The sequence below is a fragment of the Mustela putorius genome, unplaced genomic scaffold, assembly GCF_011764305.1.
Source record: "Mustela putorius furo isolate JIRA1106 unplaced genomic scaffold, ASM1176430v1.1 tig00000738_pilon_pilon_pilon, whole genome shotgun sequence".
Taxonomy (NCBI): domain Eukaryota; kingdom Metazoa; phylum Chordata; class Mammalia; order Carnivora; family Mustelidae; genus Mustela; species Mustela putorius.
Genome location: NW_025421463.1, coordinates 2,340,384 through 2,361,396, shown reverse-complemented (window position 1 = coordinate 2,361,396; position 21,013 = coordinate 2,340,384). Strand labels below are relative to the sequence as shown.

Genomic DNA, 21,013 nt, shown 5'->3' with positions numbered 1-21,013 from the left:
TTTCTGTGGAATACTGCATTCAAGGCCTGATCGCTTCCATTCGCCCTGTGACCATATCCTTTGCCGTGTGACTCTGGGGTTCCTCGGACTGAAGAAGCTGGGAATATGGCTTTGGATTCAGCTGTGTGACTTGCTTTGGGCAAGGAAAGGCTAGCAAGTGTAACAGGAACAAAGAATATAAAAAGTTCTTGCATGAGGGGGCAAACCATCCTGTGTGTGGCGGCGGGGTGGGGCCTTGAGAACAGGACCTGGGCACAGCTCTGGTTTGAGCAGGAGGTGAGAACACAGCAGAGATGTCCCAGTCAGGTCCCCTGAGCTGGGCCACCCTGGATCAGCCGCCGTATAGATGCAAAAATGGAATATGTGCTCATTGTCATGGAGGTTTTGCGGTTGTTTGTTACCTGGCGTAACTGACTAATACAGTTCTGAATGTCTAGTTAGCAAGAGAGAAAAAGGGGTGAGCTCGAAGTACAGAGAAAAGAAGGAAGCTGTTTGGTGCCGATGGTTTTCTGGCTGTTGGTGTTCACTGACGGTGGGCATTTTGCTTGGGAACTTTGTGACCCTCCTCGTGTGGGTGGCCAAGGTGGCAGTCATGTGGCCGGGAGGGAAAGGCCAGCCAGCATGGTCTGGCGAGTCCATTTCAGCTGTCAGATTAGAAACACATAGGTATATTCATGTAACTATTATGAAGGTTAAAATTAGTTAATCAGATCACATGATTCTTCCACTAAGTTTTGTTCTGAATACTTGGGGAAAAATTATATACTTTTTCTATCATTCCTTACAGGAGAAAAAAGAAATCCTAAAACTTCACACAGAGTAAGAACACAGCAGGTAGCAAAACTCCTAATTAGAAATACTCAGTAAAGAGCTCCTCCACTTCCTTTTCAAGAACATGATAATTACTTCTAAGAATTGAAAAATTGCTTCATTTGATCAAATATTTTGATTAGCAAAGAAATTAATTGTACTGTATCTCCATTTGTATTTACAGTGAATAAATGAATGTTAAAAATAACAACAGCAGCAAAACTGCCTGTCAAAAAACCAAAAACCAAAAAGGATAGGACATAAAAAATCCAGACAAAAATAAAGGAGAAGCTCTGTGTGCCAGCGCAAGGGTACAGACCCTCAACACCCGATCGAGAGCCCCCCCGCACATCCTCCGACAGTGCATTCGTGTCTATTAGGGGGTCCCAAGAACTGTGCCATGAGCGGATTGGTGCCGATAGCCCAGTGCGCTGTTTGCAGAAGTCGGGGAGTGATGCTAGAATTCCAGGCAGAATCCAGGTTTCCCGGGGGCGTGACCACGGTCTGGACCTGAGGTCTCTCCGTGCAAGAATTCTTTCTGGGCAATGCACAAGGGTCCGTCCAAAGATCCTTCCCATGGAAAGGTACAATCAAGATGAGCTCTTAGTCTGCAGAGCTGGGCTTTGAGAGGTCAGGACGCAGCTGAAGTTGGTCCCCAGGCTACTCTCCTGCAAACTGACGATAGCGCTTAAGACGGACTGATGGCAAAGCTATGCTCTTCCCACCTTATCCCGACTCCAGTCCCCTACTCCATGTGTGAGAATCCAAGCCCCTACCCATAATAGGGAGGTGACGACTCATACATGTGATGAGGGTCTACCTACTGTGTATCAGGCACTGACTCAGACCCCGGGAACAGAGCAGGGGATGGCAGACAGGTCTCCCGCCCTGGAGGAGCAGAAGCTTTTGGAGACGGCTGAGGAAGCAAGCAGTGGGGAGGGCTGCCCTGGGCCTGCCTCCCGGGGCCCTCCCTCAACTGGCCTCATTCCCACCCAAGCCATGCAGTCATGCCCACAGGGAGAGGTTTTCCCCTCCTGGGTCCCCGCACACAGGGTCCCCACGCCCAGGAAACCCCATCTCCCGACACCCAGACTTGGCGCGAGCTCATCAAAACTGCCTGCACTCCTCTTGGCCCTGATGATGCAGAACAATTCTCCTCTTCCTCTGGTTCCAAGCTCACTTCCATCACACAGCTCACGAAGGATCTGTCCGGATGCTTTTGCAAATGCCCAATTCACAAACCCTTCGGTAGCGTGAAATTGCCATAAAACGCGGAGAAATAAAGCAAACATTTGAGCCACCCCTTCGACCTTTTAATGATTCAATAAACTCATGGCTGAAGTCATTTATGAAACTATTAAAATAAATTCTTCCACTCAAATAAATTCCACACCATATAATCACATCATTACTAAACATTAAACATCAAACACACGCTCACTGAAGTAAGAGAGGATCAAAAAAATAAATAAAGAACTCAAACATTTCGGGTTTGCTCTGTTTGGGACAATACAAAGCTCTTTCTGCACTGACACACTTAATCCAAGTAACAGCCCCACGGAGCAGACGTGAGGATGGCTCCCAGCCACCACGTAGGCCTCCAAGAGCGCCGGCCTGCTGGGGCTGGACCTCTGTTTGCTCAACCACAAAATATGGATTATGTAGAACCCACACCTTCAAAGGCTGTTAGGAGGTTGGCCGAGTTAATGTACGTAGGGGTTTAGAGCAGCGCCTGGCTCCAGTGTGTGCACCATCAAGGGGGGTGGGAGGAGGGGCTGGGGGTATGTGGGACTTGCTCCTTCATCTTAATCTCTCAGAATAGACCATCCAAATTCAGGCCTCATTAAAAGGCAAGAGATGGAACATTCTGGATTGCATGCCAGTGGTCACAGACATTTCTGCCGGAGTAGGAGGTACTCCCAGGGAGCTGTATGTCTGTACGGCCTGCCCAGCCCACCTCCCCCAACCCTGGGGTGGGCCCAGCACCTGGCACACATTCTTATCCACATTTCTTGAACGTGGCAAGTTAAGATTCTTTCAATGGAATGGGGCATCTAAAGCCAGAACATGGAGAGCTCACATACAAGTTAGACACCTAGGCATAGGACAATAGCCAAGATATGAGCACCATCTGTATTTTGGATTTTCTCTGCAAGACATATTTGGGACAATGACTTACTGGGTGGACTCCAGGCTTCCTGTTATGGTCATGACCTTGTAAAATCAATGTTCAACTCGGGTCTTAATTGATGCCAAAACAGCAATTAAATTAGTCTGTCGTGACTCTGGAGGGACAAATAGACTCTGGAGGGGCCTGCCTGCACTGGCCGGGCCACAGTCCATTTACTTGGACCATCTCGGTAGCGTCCCCCTGGGATTGGGCATCAGGAAAGGAAGCCAACTCAGATTGGAGAGGACATGCTTGTGGAAGTGCTTTTGAGAACACCAGGCCGAGGGACAGACCCAGGCTGGAGCATCGGAGGAGCTGGGACAGGGAGGTGGACCACACCCAGCCCTGCCCCCCAGGAGCCCAGGATGTTTGGGTTTGAGAAAAATCAATTCACTCAAATTCATAGTAACTACTTTACTAGAAATTCAGAATTGTGATTTCTTCCAAACCTCACTGACTGGACACGATCACTTTATGGTCTGCCTGAAACAGTTGTTTGAAAAGGGGTCCCTCAGATGGAGAAGGAGGGGCAATGTGACCCCCCCCACCGCCCACCAGGTGGAAGCCAGTCTGGCATGGCCCCCTTCACATTTCTGCCAGTGGCATCAGAAACCAGGCCATGCTCCCTTTGGGGACCATGCCTGTCCTGCTTCCAGCGGTGTCCTACCTGGCAGCTGCTAGGACAGAAGGCACCCAGCCCCTGGTTCCCCCAAGGAGCCTCCAGACTCAGGTGCTGCCCAGGATGTGTCAGGGGAGGAACTGTAATAGATGCAGATCTGGGAGTTTTTAACCTTGAAAGAGTGACTCTGCATATGCTAAATGGTAATCAAGCTTAGCAGGTTGTACACCTAATTCTTCATCTCCTGGGACCATGTTATTTTTGGTCTGTGGCTTTTATCACTACAGTTGACTTTAAGTGGGCTGTCTGTATTAGTGCAAATACCAGGTCAGCACTAGGACTGGTGCAGATGCCAATGTTCAGAAGAAAGAGGCACTTGCTTGTGCCAAGGTACCAGTGGTCTCCACCGGTAGGGGAGCCAGCCCAAAATCAAAGGCCCAGAGAGGGGAGGTGGGTGGGTGTGGTCTGCCTGGTTCCTATGAGGTGCTACTGATATTCAAGGTTATGTGTGATAACATTCCTCTTCCTTCAGCTGAGGCACGGTGAGGCCAACAGGCCCTCCCTCTGGCCAATCACCAAGGCCACCCCCGGTGTTCAAATTGGCCTGAGCTGCTCCTTCACAACCTGCCATGCCTCTAAGACAACTAGTAAATGTTGGTTAGCAAGTGGAGAGCGAGTGAAATTTAGAGGAAACATTTAAAAATCCCTGAAATAATATCGAGAGGACTTAGCCTTTCTTGCCATCAGGAGCAGGAGTAAGTAACAGAAATAATAATCTTAATAATTTACCTAACTCATCCCTAACAATCTTAGAGCTCTTTCCTGAAAAGAGAATGCCCCCATTTTTTATCCACTCATTAAAAATACATGGACACCATTATATTTACAATAAAAAGGAAGATGAATCGAAGTAACACTGTTGGGAACTGATATAAATACAACATTCATGAAAGAGGACAAACATTCTGATGTGCTTTACGGTTCCTTCTGCAGTTAAAAACTACAGTCTTAAATTCTCCCCCGGAAACACCCGTCTTCTGATTATTTAACATCTCACTGCATGACTTTAAGGACCATATATTATAAACACAAAGTAAGGGAAGAGCTCATTGGCTCTCTGTGCACTACGATGTGACAAAATAATTACTCTGCCTTAAATAAGTATGCGTTTTGTTAAAAAAATTCCATTATTTCCATGGTAATAAAGTAGAGAGATTTTGTATGGGTTTCTAGTATGTCTTTTAAAAATTCTATTTCTGCTCTGAGTGGTATTTTTATATTCACGGAAGATACTGAAAGTGCACTTTCAGACTTAAAAGAAATGTTAAGCAGGAACGATTCTCAAAAATCAAGGTGATCCGCTCTATTTTGCACACAGCATTTTGAATGTAAACTGTTTTTCCCAGAAATGAAAAAGAGGTGTTTGCTGAGGAGGGAAATTCAGGTAATGTTTTCACCTGGTTTGGGGGCGTCTTGTGGGAAAGGTACGAACGCTGTCACTCAGAAACTGTCCTTTGTCTTCTTTTTCGCTAAGCCACTGGGTAGGATTTTGGTTTCCATGCTCCGTTCCCCGCCTTTGATGCCGCCCAGGTTCGTGTTGCTCATCTGGCAGGAGCGAGGAGACACCTTGCTGACGGGTCCCCTTTCTTGCCCAGCTCGCCAGCCTCTGAGCCCACAGGAAATCCCAAGCGTGGCTCTCAAAGCCAAGTGTGGGGCATGAGAATGGTGTGGCACCCCGGGGCCCGAGCTTGGTCCAGGGGTGTTGACTGGCCCTGGCCCCAGGCCCCTGACCTGTACTCTGAGCCTTGCTTCTTTGAAGCAGCCGCAGGAGCAAGGAGGGGACCCCGCACCGCATCCCAGGCTTCGCAGTGAAGGCAGCATCTGTTCTGAGACGTGCTCACGTGATTTTCACATGTCATGTGTGACAGGCATATGAGACGGGAGATCAATACAAGTTTTGGAGGACAGATTGAGCAGGGTATCCGACAGAAGAAACGGATTGTGAGTAGGTGTAAAATTGTCATCTCTACTCTCTGCCTACTTTCAATCTACTCCAGGCCTTACGGAACGTGTTAACTACAATTCCAGTTGTTCCTTTTCCAAGAACGGATTGGGTTTGGGGAGGGATTATTCACAGTGAACCCGCTTTGCAGGGAGTGGTGCCGGCTGTCTTAATTACATTTTGGTGATCTCCTTTTAATTACTTGCCTCCTGTGCGTCCCCTAGAGGGAAAGGGTGACTGGTCCCATATTTAACGCGCTTGGGGGGGGGGGTGCATCAACTATCACCATTTTGTTACTTCTTTCCCTTCTATTAAAAACACCAGCCCAGAATTAAACTTCAGAAATCATCACGATAAAGACGGGCTCGACTCCGCTGCACTCTCTTGCCCGTTCTAGCCACTTCAACCAAGCTGACTCTCGTCCTTGCTCAGAAGTCTCAGCGATCTCAAAGGGACTGAACTCTGGAGCCATGAACACAGGTCAGGGGTGGGGGGTCTGCCCCTGCCATGCCTCCCCAGTCATCCACAGAGAGACAGGAAGAAGGCAAACCCCCATGTGGCCTGTCCTGACTCCAGTGGCCTCTGGGTGCCCCACATTGTGGCCCCACACCCTGTGCCTCCATGCCTTCAGCTTAAAAACCCGTGATGCCTGTCCTCCGGGCCAGCATACCTATAGCCAAGTAGAAGCTTCTTCATCAAGCCAGGAGGAGCAGGAGGAGAGCCAGAAGGTGGCTCCGGCGGTGCCATGAATGTCCCCGGTCCCAGCCCCTTCCGGCCCAGCGTGCTCACTGCTGTACCTAAGCATCTTTCCTCTTATCACTCATGTTGCAATTAATCCGAAAACCTCACCCCAAGAAAAGTGCTTCCAGGGGTGAAGGAGACCCTGTGAAGGAAGTCAGGAGGTGCGAGGGAAGCAGGCGGGCGACATTGGAAGCTCTGCCCTCCGTCGGGTAGTTCTAGAGCAGGCAGAGGTGCTCACGATGACCCTTGAGGGTGGATGGCATGACCATGCTGAGGCCGGAGCGCTGCCTCCTCGGCTGGCGGGCGGGCTGGCCCCTGGCCTCTGGGCTGCGGTGAGGACCCCAGGCGGTCAGGCACTAAGCCACTAGAAGGGTTTGGCTCCTACATGGAAGGGCTCACCAGAGGCATGCCAGCCGTGTGAGAAGGCCGAACACTGGAGGCACCTGCAGCGCCAGCGCCAGGAGACTGGCCCCATCCGTGAGCACGACGTTGTCCCAGTACGACCCCCTCCTCCCTCTTTCCTCCCTCTAGAAGACACAAAGCTGGGGCCGTTCCCGACTCTCATTCCCTCGCGTAGTGGATCAGTAAAGCCCATCTGTCCACTTTCCAGATGTATCTAGAATGGAGCCACGCCAGCAGGAGCTGCCTCCCTGCTCTGGCCCCTGCCCCCACGGTCCCTTCTCCATATGGCTGCTACGGTGACTCTTCTAACGGGTAAGTCAGGTCTGACGCTCCTCCAAGCCCTTGCTTCTGTCTGTTACTCAGAGTCAAAGGCAATACAGTCTTTACCATGTCCCCAAGCGACAAGGTCGCCTGCCCCAGCCCGCCCTGATGGCATTTCCTTCCCTCAGGCCCAGGGCAGCCACACCTCGAGCTGATGGGACACCCTCCTGCTGAGGCCTTGGACTAGCTGTGCCCCCTGACACCATCCCCTAGAGGTCACCTGCTCCCTCTCTCACCATCTCTGGCTCTTGGTCCAGCCTTTCCAGATCTGCCCTCCTTCTGTCCTGGCTTTATTTCTCTCGGCAGCATGTACTGGCATCTGACATAGGATACGCTTCTCATCTCTTGCCCCCTGCACACACACCCCCCCCACACACAGAATGCAAGCGCCTGGAAGGCAGGGCCCATGTCAGTTCGGTTCCCTGCTAACCCAGCACCAGGTCAGTGCTGGCCCACGGGAAACGCTATTGGATGGAGTGGGCGAATCCACACGTGGGATGGCACACATCAAAGGCAATCCGCGTTCTAGAGAAAAATCAATGAAGAGGAAGATGCCAGGTTCAGCACCGGAAGTGAAGAGCAGGACAGACCCTGCGGTGGTCGGGGGGGTCCTGGAGGGGAGGCAGGGTGAGAGAGCGAGACCTCGCCCCTCCTACCCACAGTCTGCGAACAACGCCCAGGCTTGTCTAGGAAATCGAAGGGTGACCAGGAGCTAAGAGGAAGCAGCCACTCTGGAAAATAGCATGGAGGTTCCTCCAAAAGTTCAACATAGAGCTACCCTACAGCCCAGCAAAGGCACTACTAGAAACTAGATACCTACCCCGAAGATACAAAGGTAGTGATCTGAAGGGGCACCTGCACCCCAGTGTTTAGAGCAGCAGTGTCCACAGTAGCCAGACTGTGGGAAGAGCCAGACTGTGGGAAGAGTCCACCGACAGATGAAGGGGTACAGAAGATGTCGTGTATGTATACAATGGAGTACCACCTCTCAGCCATCAGAAAGGATGAAATCTTGCCATTTGCAAACAATGTGGATGGAACTAGAGGGCATCACGCTAAGCGAAATAAGTTAATTGAAGAAAAGCAATCATCACATGATCTCACTCATATGTGGAATTTAAGAAATAAAACAGAGGATCCTACAGGGAGGGAGGGAAAAAATAAAATAAGACAAAATCAGAGAGGGAGACAAACCACAAGAGACTCAATCATAGGAAACAAACTGAGGGCTGCTGGAGGGGAGGGGGGTGGGGGACGGGGTAACTGGGGGGCGGGCATTGAGGAGGGCACGTGACGTCAGGAGCACTGGGTGTTGTATATAATCGATGAATCACTAACCTCTACCTCCGAAACTAATAATACACTATATGTTAATTAATTGAATTTAAGTAAAAATGTTTTTAAAAAGAAAGTATACGACGGTAACAAGTTACAGTGGCCACTCTCCGAGGGGCAGAGCTGGGCTGCGAAGAGTTGATCTAAGGATCTCTCCTTTTAATGCTTTTGTCATTGTTCAATTTCCTCTCCGTGGGGGATATACGACTTTGAGAAAATCTCTAGCAACCCCCAAATCAGTGGCATACACGCCCTGTCCTTGATCCCAACCCCAAAGATTCCCGTCTAAAAAACAGGATCAGAAGTAAATATACCCTGGGGATGACTTTAATTCTCTCCTTCAAAATTACTAGGATATTCCAAATCAAGTAAAATTGACATAAGCAACTTCTACAAATATTAGCTTAAACCACAGGAAACTATCAGTGTTCAGTCATTTATGGCTCCAAAAATGGTTTCATATGATTCAACCCAATAGAAAAAAAATTATTTAAAAAAATACGGGACTCTTTTCAAGATCAGTGAAAGTATCATTCCTATCTCTTGACTTCAGTTATTTTATTTCTTTGGATTCTTTTCTTTAGGAAAGAATCCAAAATGCAGCAATGGCTGTACACATGGAGTGTTCACGGCAGAGTAACTTGTAATGGCAAAAGCTGGATAAAAGTCTAAACACTTAAAAATCAGGGAACTGATAGAAAGCTACATAGACCTTGGAACCCACATTTGGAAGACCTTTCAGTGACATGGTGCGATTTAATATGAAGGAGAAAAAAGCAAGATCCATTGTTTACATAGCCAGTGTTCTCTCCAATGTGTAAAAGAATATACTACGTTTGCACACCTGTGTCCACCGCAGTGTTATACGTAACAGCTGGAATGAGGAAGTAAAGCCAGGATCCAGTGACAGATGAATGGAGAAGCAAAACATGGTGGACCCCACCATGAAATGGTATTCAGACTTAGAAGGGAAGGAAATTCAGACACGTGCTACAACACGCTTGAACCTTGAGGGCATGAGGCTGAGTGAAATAAACCAGCCACAGAAAGAGAAACACTGTATGCTTTCACATACACGAGCAGTCAAAATCACAGAAAGTAGAACAGTGGTCGCCAGGAGCTGGGGCGCAGGGGTTACGGGGTGAGTTAGCGCCTACAGTTTGTTTTGCAAGATGGAGGAGGATGGTGTTGGTGGTCACACAGCGGAGCGAATGGATCCTAATACCCCTGAATTGTGCACTTAAAAATGACTTAAGATGGTAAACTTTATATTAAGAGTATTTTGCCGCAATAAAAGAATTGGGGAGAAATGCATTAAAAAGGGAGAAAAAAGATGTCCAAGGCAGTGTGGCGCACTGAAAAGAGGCCAGCTCTGGAGCTGAAGCTGCCTGGTGTCCACCGCTGGGGGAGGAGGCCATATGGGAGCCTGACTTCCAGAGCCCATCCATGTCCCCGGGATCCCACACCCCGCTGGGGTCCCCTGGGGGGACCGGCACATGCACTGGCACATGCACAGCGGGGCTGTTCTCTGCCAACACAACATCACACTGGGGTTTAGGGCCCTGCCTGCTTTTTTACGCTTTCCTGTTTGTTCCAAATGCATATGTATTTCTTCTTAAGTCAGGAGAAGGAGTATAATCATTGAAAACAGTAAGGGTCACCGTAAACAGAGAGAAAAGACAAGTCATGGGCCAGAAGGAGGTATTTGCCACCCTCAACAAAGGACTGGAAACCCTTTCACAGACAACCAAACCTGAATGTCTCATCACAACAAAATGTCCAGCCTTCCTAATACTCAGAAGGGCAGACACGAAGACGTCTGACAATAGCACGGATTGCCGGGGCGCTGGCGCGTTAGGAACTCTCACGCGAGGCTGGCGAGAGCAGTAAAGCCACAGAGGCTGGCAGGATTGGTAAAGCCACAGAGACGGTCCCTGTAAAATCCTCACTCCTGACCCAATCCCACGCCGGGTAACTCCCAAGAATCACAAGGAGACAGACACAGAGGGCTGACTGGTGCGTGGCTTGTCATGGAGAGGACTGCGAACCTCCGCGGCCATTAGCAGGAGGGGAGAACTGAACGGGGCGTGTCCACCTGACAGAATACATTCATTTCTTGGGCTGATTTTATAGCAGCCGGGTAAGGGCATGAACGGAAGCCAGTGGAATAACATGGAAACATCTCGAACACAAGATAGTAAACAAAACAAACAAACAAAAAAACAAGACTCGAACACAAGATAGTAAACAAAAAATAAAACAAGACTCTATTGGTTAGGAATGCCTGTCTAAATAGCAAAGAAGAAAGAAGTCAGAGCCCCCACAGGAGACGGCGCACTGAGGGGGCTGGCTGGAGTCGGGAGTGGCCAGCTTGCTCCCTGAGCAGCTCTACCGCCCCCTGTCGGGGTGACTGTGCCCAAACCACAGGGTCCCCAGCTACAAAAAGGGATATTAACAGCACACACCCGGTAGCGCCTCAAAGGAAACGGGTTAACATCCGTAAAGCACCAGGAAGAGTGGTCCTCGGAAGGCACTCTTACACAGCATTTCCCATCGTTATTCGTACTCTAATGAACCTCACACCTTGAGCATGTTCATGCTCTTTGCTCTAGTCATCTACTTTTCCAGAACTTATCCTAGATCAGTGATCAAGGCTTTATGTACTTAGGTGTTCAACACACACAAAAGTGTGCAGCTGGAAATGACATTAAGTGGACATTGTAGTGTCCAAGGGGACACTACAATGTGCTGGAGGATAGGCCTGCTGTGATTTGACTGCTGCATTAGTTTTGGATTGTTCCCATGTTTTTTTCATCCCCCGGTCTGGGTAGGCAGGGACCGTGGTGGCACTTGTGTGTTGACATCCAGTACAGAATGGCGATCAAAGAAATCTGTGTTGGCTGAAACTAGATTGTGATTATTGCTAATGATGTTGGTCCATTCACATTTAGAGATCAAGAAACAGCCACAGATTAAACAATTTGTGCAGTCAGAAATGCAGTCCCAGGGAGGAGCAAGAGTCCTTAGTCAGCCACACACCCTCTTCCAGGAAGCCCTCCCTGACTTCCCCAGCAATCTTTCCTGTGCTGAGCATGCTTCTGTTAAAGCCCACTGCTTCCATGTTTCCTCCACTTCTGACTTGGCTGGTACATGTCCCAGGGCCCAACATATGGTGGGTCCTCAACAGATGTCTCCCAAGTGGGTCCTAGTTCCCTCATTTCCAGCTCAGGGCCTAACATACTGCGGACTTCTCCTCTTTGGACACCAGATTATCTTTAGGGATCTAAGGTTCTCAAGAATTCTGAAACCCAACCAGATAAAAGCAAGCTCCCAAACTCCTAAGAAAAGAAAAGAGTTTTCAATAAAATATACATATTTACCTTCCCACATTCTATGTAGAATTTATACTGAATTTTCATTTGGAATTAACTAATCACATGAGGTGACTGCCAATTTATCTGGTGTGATTTTCATCAATTAACCATTTTGCAAAAACGACTTTCAGCCCACATTCAAAGAGAGATGCTTGTGTGCTGCTGACTTCCTTACCTCTTCAAAGAAGGAGCTGAAGTTCTGGAGAAAATATTTCCAATTTATAAGGGGGGTTAGATGAATTTTCAGTTTTCTCAGAAAATAATGATACTGGTTGTCTGTTAGTTTGTAACAGAAATCCTTAAGAACTTGTCCAAAATCTGCAGCTTTTACAAACCCAGTGTCCTCTTTATCCAATGCAGAAAACGCCTTAAAACAAGAGAGAAAAAGCAGATGCTACCATCAAGTGACTTTCAAAAATATTTTTCTTAAGTATTGCTTTTCTGAATGCAAATGAAATCAAGTGTATTCAAGTACCCTGTGAATTCTACCTTACTAATAAAATGCACCATGATTGAGAGATGGGTGCACGTACGGTCCAGGCCAGGTGTGAGAGTTGCGTACCACAGAGCCAAGTCGCTTTGCTGGCTCCTCCTTGGATTCAGAGAGCCAGAGGGGTGAGGAGGAGCCCTCACCCCTTTCTGCAGGGGAAGCCACCTGAGCTCCGAGGAGGGCTGTCTGACAGAGGAGGAGACACGCTCCCAGAGGGAAACCATATGCCCAAATTCTCCCTGTCAGGACATCCTAGCTTCTTGGAGCATATGTACATTGTAACAGGGGCTCAGCTGCAACCCCACCACATCGGGGTGTGGGGCGGGGGTCTCAAGGTGGAGCGTGATGTTGGAGGTGGCGAGGAGGAGGAGTCAGGGGACCACCCTGTCCCCACTCCCACTCTGACGCTTGCGCAGGGAGGCTGCTGCCCTTTCCCCACCCGGGGCCAGTGTCCACGTGGCCTCGCCTCCCCTGAAGGCCCCCGGGTCACGTGCCAGTGCCGGTTGGCTAGAGTCCACCCAGCGGTACAGTAGTCAGACTGAAAAAGTGCAAAAACGTGCTATAAAAAGAAAGCACTTTTTTCCCCCATCTGTCGAAACAAAATCATTCATTTTTATTGCACTAGGAAATCTGTACCAAGTGGTAGGTTAAGATCTTTTTTTCTTAAGTAAGAATTCAATGTGCTTGCAGACCCCAAACCAAGTCCCCTTGGGGTTAATTGTCATTCAGGGCTAATTAGGCACACCCTATCAGCCCACGGGGGTGGTGATATATGTGTAACAAAATTAGCCTTAAAATACCGTCTAGCTTCAAGTTCTCATTTTGCCTGTGGCAACAGAACAAAGCTGTGGGGAATGGAAAACCCTCGGACCGCTGGTCTGGAAGTAGACTTCGAACCCAGCTCCGCTCCTTGGGGGAAGACCTTAACCTCCCTGAGCTCAGTTTCCCTGGCAGACAAAGGAGGGACTCCGTAACTCATGTCATTCTGTCCTACACACCTGTCCATGTACCTGGCACACAGTGGATCTCCATTAAGGATCATGGACGCGAGTACAGTCAACTGAGCGTTTGTGGGACCAGCGTTTCCCTGGGTCTGCGTGGCCTCCCCGCGTGTCCCCCCAGCCAACCAAGCCACAGGATGGGTGGAAGTGTCAAAAGTGAAGAGGCTTAGAAGTTGATAAACTCTCTAGAAATATAAGGTATTGTGTCATTTCAGAAAAAAGACGCATCGGAGACAGGCCTCCAGTGATCTGCAGAGCTGTGTCAATGTGTGACTGTGACAGGTGTCCTCTCTAATGGCTGTCCTCGGACATCGCCATTCCTTCCGCTCTGCCTCCGATGCCCTCTCTCCCTCCAAGCCATCTGCCACTCTCTTGGCCAGACACTCTCACTCTGTGGCTTAAAGCACCTCTTGCCTAAAGAGTGTTTCTTGTAAGTGAGAACCATGGTTTCCCCCCAAAAGTTCCATGGACCTCAGTTTGAGAAACACCCTGATAGATGTTAGTGATGCCCCTTTAAGTCAGAAGCGGGCAAAGCCATCCTGCAAATACATTTACTTGGCCTGGAGCATGCTTTTAAAAAATCTGGAATAAAATAAGACACACAAATCTCAACTCCTCATAGAGAACTCTCTAGATGTGAAAAGTGTCTGCTATCCAGTGTCAAGGTCAAGTTCGCTGACATTCCAGAACTTTCACAGGCCGGCTGGCCAGCACTTGCCTTTCCCCTGTTCTCTAGTCTCTTGTGCCTGGACTCCAGAGCCTACCTGGCTCCCCTATGCTGAGAGGATTCTTCACATGGGGGATTTAGTGGGCACAGTCCTAGGTTTTGGAGAGGGTCTGTAAGTCTGCCTACTGCAAGACTCCGCCCCACATCGCAAAGGATGCTTTGGATTCATGGTTTCATTCAACTATAAGACCTGTCCTCTGCAGATGGCATTTTCTCTTCTTCCTACTGCTGCAGGGGAAACTGAGGTGTGGCTCAGTCTGGGGGACCAACACCCCATCAGGGGCATGGCCCAAGCTCTATCTTCCGAGGACTCTAGCGTGGGCCACAGCATCATCCCCACCCACACCAGGGTTTGGCACACTCCACAGTGTCCGACAGATGTTAGCTATAAAATGTCACTATACTTGGGGGAGAGCCTTCCTGCTCCTCCCCTGGCTCCTGGTGGCCTTTGCTATGAGTCTCTGTGCCACAGCGGGGCTGCAGCCACCCTCCAAGGCTGCCTCCCATGATGGGCCCGGTGCTCACAGGATGTGCTGAGCCTCTTTACCTGAGCCCTGTGTCCTCTGCCCTCCTGGCCTGGAACCCCTTGCCCTCCTTCCAGACACAGCACTTGCTGGCCCCTGAGCATCTCTATGTCCGAGAGCACCTGCTGGGCACACTCATGGGAGCTTCCTGGAGAGCAAACATGGATACACATTTGCTCAAATACACAAGCTGCTGTTGAGCTGACCCGTCCGAGTTCTGATGCCCCATGAGGCTGAGGAGAGGCGCAGGGGTTCGAAAGGAGGGGAGGGCTGAGAGCCACTTTTCATGAATGGACATGAGCAGTGGAACTTCAGTTTCTAGAATAAAAGTACTTTGAGTCTGTTGTACCGTTGACAAAGCCACGTCGGAGGAGGCAACAACTTCCTGGATGTTCTTGACGATCTCCTCTGGGTCCAGTGTCGAGAAATTGACTGGTGTGTTTTCCTCTTTTTCTTTTGGCTGAGGCCTTGTTGGCTTGCTGCTCTCCACCGCTTTCAAGAAGTCAAGGTAATTGAAGGAGTTGTCATGCCAGCTGATTCCCCAACTTGTCCCAAAAGAAAGAAAAGAACACATTAATCACCAAAAAAATGCCCTATCACATATTCTTTCATCAAATAGCTGCTGAGAACAGAACAGTGAGCAGAATGTGAATTACATGAAGACAGTGTTCTCTGGCCCGTGGGCACGTGCCCGCCAGTTGGCTCTGAAGATACTGTCATAGAACAGAGTGGGGTGCAGGAGAGAAGGGAGGGCTGCTGGGGCCATGGACTGTCCTGCCCTGAGGCTCTGAGACCTGAAGTCTGGACAGTGGGGCTCAGGTTTCGGGGAGCAGAAGATGGGAAGAGAAGGCCGGGCTAAGGCACCTGATCCACTGACTGGGGCTAACGAATGTTCCTCAGCAGAGACATGACACTTGTAGGAGGTGATGTGAGGAGATACACCTGACAGTGGGGCCAGGGACGGTCTGGAAGCAAAGCTGGGGGCATGGGAGCTCAGGACTGTGATCATCACAACCTCAGGTCGTGAGAGCTGGGCTGAGAAATGGCAGCGGGATGTGAAAAGAAGGGGAATATGTCAAAGACCGTGGACAGGCACAAAGGAACTGAGGAAAACAGATGCCAGATTCTTTTTCAAGAAAGGAACTCAGTTGTCAAGCCGAAAGCACCCAAGAGATAGTTTTCCAGAACCTATAGAGCTTATATTTTCTCAAAGAGAAATTCTGAGGGCACGTCTCAGTGAGGACATGCCATGTGGAAACAGAGGCTCCTTCCTGCCCTCACCTCTGACATGGAAGAAAATACTTTTAAAGTCTAGAAGAATATATTGTGAGATAAAAATCCCAAAGTTTCCTGAGAGCATAGAGCATATTTGAAGATGTAAGATAATTCAAAGTAAAGTTTGACTTTATTTAATAAAGTTCCCATTTTTGTCACTTAAACTCTCCGGGATCACTGTCACTCTGACACTGACACCCACACTTTCTGTCAGGAGGGCAGAGTGTATGTCAAAGAAGCACAGTGTGGAATGTTGGTAAGCTGGAGAGAGAAGTTTCTAGAGATTCAGATATCTGCTTCTAAAGAAAACAAGCCAAGAGCTGTGCTTTTCCAACCCACAGCTGCAGAGCGGCCTTCCACAGGCCCTGCGTTGCTGGCTCACATGACGGAGACATGGAGGAAAAGGCTAATCAACTCTATTTCATCAGCAGGATAAATTGCCAACTTGGTATTAAAATTTAGTAATAAAATCAAATGCATATGCTAATCGTGGTATTATTTAGAAAAGTCTATTTTGGATCTGGAAACGAATAATCTACATATAATTACAAATAACAGAGATGTTTATCATCAAGAGGTCTTTGAGAAGAAACAAGCAACCAAGTGTTGGATTCTTATTAAGGTTTCAATTTGTAAAAAAGTTGATCACCCCTATTGAAAGGTGGACTACAGAAATCCCACAGTCTTTTTGTTGTTACTTAGAAAAGTATCAAGCCTAACTATGTTTTAACAAGACTCTCTCACAATCATTTAGTTAATTATTTATCTGGTGCTGTTTTTCTATGATTTATTCATTGAATGCATATGAATTCTCGTTCAGTTGGAAATACATTTAGTGAAAGGAGGTCCTGTTTAAGGAAGAAGAGAACGTATAGGCATTATTTTGGAGGAAATGATCCTTCTTTTCATCACACACACACACACACACAGGCACTGAACTTCTCTCAGTTCAAACACGGTGGAGCAATGGCTTCAACATTTTAAGGAAAAATGATTTTCTCCCTAGGACTCTATGCTCAGACGGCTAGCAATCTGTCTGAAGGAGATTAAACAATTTTTTCAGACAAAGAACTCTGAAAATGTATTTCCTGCCCACCTTTTCTTAGAAAGTTACTTCAGGAAGTACTCCAGCAAAGTAAGAATGTAAATTAGCAACAAAAAGGCATGTGGTGTGGGAAATAGGGGATCCAACCCTGTCAGGGAACAATAGGGACAGATCTGGGATAGGACAATGGTCGGAGAGGTGCAGGCTGTAGGACAGAGGGCACCTGGGGAAACCCATCAGAATAGGAAGTGGATGGAAGGCTGGGGAAAGCTAAAGGTTGACAATGTTGAATTTTACCTGAGCCCGGTATTCCTAGAGAAAAGCTCTTTATATTTTTGGAAACAGCTTACACAAAGAACCACCTTTCCCCATACGACTTAGAAAAGATACATGGACACCAAGGCAGACACAGAGGTTCGGCGGTGCCACGGGGAAGAAAACTACTTTTCATTCATGACCTGGGCACTGAATGGTATTTACGTAGGCATAATTATGAAATTCTGGTTGATGGTTTTTGAGCTTCAGAATCAATCTATGAGTCAAGCACAAAAACCTGGGTATGGGTCCAGGACAGAAGGTTACATGTAACTATCTTCTCCCCAGAGTAAAACTGTGCCCGCCTGAAGAAGGAACAAGCAAGGAGCAGAGGGACAGAGGCAGGAGGAGGACAGGGTGCTGATACTCACAGAAGTCAGAAGTGTCACTCTGCCCTGACAATAAGGAAAAAGCTGAACCACCTGAAAACCAATAGCTTTTCTTGTCCCATCAGAAAGCTGACATCACAGGGCAAAACATCACCCCTAAATCTGGAGGGATCTGGGCGAACACAGAGAATTACAGCCAAGGTGTGCTTTCCGGGATGCAATGCCTTCGGAGCCCGAAGCTAGAAGGAACATGCCAAGGACAGTGTGAGAAACGGGAGGAGGCTGTGTGGACTGTGTGTGCTTGAGAAACTGTGTGTGGACTGTGTGTGGTTGAGAACCTCGTGGGGACCCATCTACATCTAGAAGTAGGAATGAAGTTGGGGTGAGAAAGAGAAGGACTGAATGCCCCCCCTCCATTAGACATCATAAGGCAGGGACATGCAAACCCAAACCGCAATGAGGTGTCACCCTCCAGCGGTCAGAGTGGCTGGGATGACCACCACAGGAAACCCCAGGTGTCCGCGAGGATATGGAGAGAAAGACACCCTCGTGCACTGCAGGGGGGAAGGCTAAGTGGGGCAGCCACTGCAGGAAACGGTGTGGAGGATCCTCAGAAAGTTAAAAACAGAACCACTCTAAGCTCCAGCAACTACTGGGTATTTATCTAAAACATAAAAACATTAACTCAAAGGGATCCATGCACCCTTATGTTTGTAGCAGCCTACAAACCAGACTATGGAAGCAGACCAAGTGCCTGCTGGTAGACAAATGGATAGGGGAGATGTGGTATTTGTGTATCTTTATATATTTTTTAAGATTTTATTTATTTGTGAGAGAGAGAGAGAGAGAGAAAGTGCACACATAAGTAGGCAGAGCGGCAGGCAGAGGCGGAGAGAGAAGCAGGCTCCCCATGGAGCAAGAAGCCCGATGCGGGACTTGATCCCAGGACCCCGGGATCATGACCTAAGCTGAAGGCAGTGGCTTAACCAAATGAGCCACCCAGGAGTCCCTCTATATTTGAATATTACTCAGCCATGAAGAAGAATGAAATCTTGCCATTTGCAGCAACATAGATGGAGCGAGAGGGTATTATGCTGAGTGAAATATGTGCATCAGAGAAAGACAAATACCATAGGATTTCATTCATATGTGGAGTTTAAAAAACAAAACAAATGAGCAAAGGAAAGAGAGAGAGAAGAAACAGACTCTTACCTATAGAGAGCAAACACACCGCTGGCTCCCAGAGGGGAGAAGGGTGCGGAGGTGGGTGAATAGGGGATGAGATTAAAGAATTGGCTTATTATGATGAAAAAAAAAGAAAAAAAATAAAATAATTGTATCATCAAATAAAGGAAAGAAAAATAGAAGGACTTCTCTAAGAGTATGTGTGGGAAGCATTTAGACCCCATGTCCCTCCCGAATTCCAAGCGTCTGGGAAGCTGCCCCCCTCCCCTCAGCACAAGATGGGGCTCTGGAATCGGCTTTCCGGAGAAAAGTGGATGTCTTAGTGCTGATAGGGTGGGTTCTTAACAAAAAGAGGGTTTAAGTGGAAACTTCTATTTTGACTTTACTATGGCTTCGTAACAAAATGCCACAGAGTAGTGTGTGGCTTAAAACACCACACATTTCTTCCCTTACGGTTCCGAGCACCAGCGGTCAGTTTCATCTGGCCAAGGTCAAGGTGTTGGCAGGACTGTGTTCCTTCTACAGGAGGAATCTAGAAAGTTTCTCAGAATTAAAGAGCATGAGAAAGGCCACCCAGGCTGACAGAGGGGCGTCTGAACACTCTGGAAAAAGATTTTACCACTGGCGGCATGGTGGGGGGTTTGATCAGTATTAGGAAAAACACAGAAAACTGTGCAAACAGACAAAAATCATTATAAATTCTGGGGAACCCAAAATGCTATGTAGGAAGGGAAAAGTGATCCATGAAACAGGTCATGATGTCATAAACCCCGACCACTGATCTCCCGAAACTGTGAGGCAGCCACACAGGGAGCCCGGGAGAAAAGTGGGTGGGTTTGCATGGAGGAGGCGGCTGAGCGGGTGGGGCGGTCGGTGCTCCGTGATGGGAGAAGGCAAGTTGGAGCCACATCTTCCTGGTCCGGAGTCAACAGACTCTGCCTGAAAGTTACAAACCAGGAAGCAGCATAGGAGCTTGTCACTTAGAACCACGAATTACGTGCCATGTGGTACCTGTCAAAGCGTCAGCTTTGTGGGCTGTGGGGACCGGGAAATGCAGAACCCTCGGACTCCCACCAAAGGGCATGGAGAAGGTGGGGGAAGCAAAGCTAATGTTAGCGGGAGGGGGTTACGCTGCTGATTGCCATGGGGAGGAGGGACATGAGCTTCCCTTGTGCTTTGGGTTGACTGCATGGAGCCCAGCCACAGGGAGGCCCAGAGGTTACCGCACTGCTGGAAAGCACAGACAGGAAGAAGCGAAAGCAACGCGCCAATTGGTGTTCCAGTCCCAGGACCACATGAGAAGCGCCGTGAAGCCGGCGGAGGAGAACCTGTTTAGAAGGTCGGTCAGTTCCTCTTCCGTGAGAGAGCAGCCGCACTCCTGCAGCACCTTGTGCATCCTGCCCATGGACATGTAGCCGTTTCTGGATTTGTCTAGTCTGGTGAGGGCTTTGCTGATATCTTGATAATGGTCCTTAAGCTTTTCCCTGAAAGAGAAGACATGTTACACACCCTAAAGCCAGGAAAACAAATCGTGTCTTTAAAGCAAGAGCTCCATGACTGCTCTGCTGATGGTCTGCCGGCTCATCGAAGAACTGATTTGGAAGATGTTTTGCAGCGCTGGTGTAATGCTTACATTAAAAGGCATTCTGGAAACAAGAATAGGTCTGTATCATCATCATGTTATTATTATTATCATTAGCAACACTGTGTTAGAGAAAGTACAGCATTTTTTTTTTTTTTACTAGAATGGGTACTTTAAAAATAGAACAAGAAATTAAGACCTAGAGTGATATTACAGACTTGTGACCTGCATCTTGATTGTCCTATGAAAAGCCGCGGAGCACCTACTGCGTGCTGACTACTGCTCTGGGTTCTGGGAAGCATCTAGGGATTCCTACAGGCATCGTGAGAACCCACATGCCTTGGGGCAAGGCTGGTGTGAGACAGAAGGGGTCAGCACAGGGTGTCAGTAGAGACTGCAGAGCGGGGCTGAGAAGACCGGAAGTGGAAACAGGGTTGCTATTCCCACGGGGAGGTGCAGGTGGGCCCCAGTGGGAAGGTGGCACTTGAGTAGAGACCGGTGTTAACCCCAAATAGCTCTCCTGGGCCCCGGGACAGCCAGCGTCAAGGCCCTAAGGCACGGGTGCAGGTGGTCAGGGAGCGAGGAAGGCAGGCAGGCTCTCAGTGTTAGCCGGGGAGAAGGGGTACCCTGGGACCGCTGGCTTTTTATCGGATACTGTGTTGTTAACACAGCTGCCGTTTGTGGGCATCAGTGGGCAAGCCAGGAGCTGTGCTGTCCTTGGGTACGTTCTCTCCCACTGATGCTTCTCAACGACCCAGCAAGGGAG

The 21,013-nt window shown here is 48.6% G+C and overlaps 1 protein-coding gene across 10 annotated transcripts in view; it reads right to left on the bottom strand.

Moving 5' to 3' along the window:
* Window positions 1-21,013, bottom strand: part of EFCAB6 (EF-hand calcium binding domain 6) — a 218,989-nt gene that overhangs the window by 25,555 nt on the left and 172,421 nt on the right. For all 10 annotated transcript variants that reach the window (XM_004771166.3, XM_045083732.1, XM_045083734.1 and 7 more), the window contains 3 exons: window positions 19,994-20,149; window positions 14,866-15,061; window positions 11,950-12,141 (listed from right to left, as the gene is read on the bottom strand). In XM_004771166.3, coding sequence (XP_004771223.2) covers window positions 11,950-12,141; window positions 14,866-15,061; window positions 19,994-20,149 — 544 coding nt within the window. The remainder of the gene's footprint in view (window positions 1-11,949; window positions 12,142-14,865; window positions 15,062-19,993; window positions 20,150-21,013) is intronic.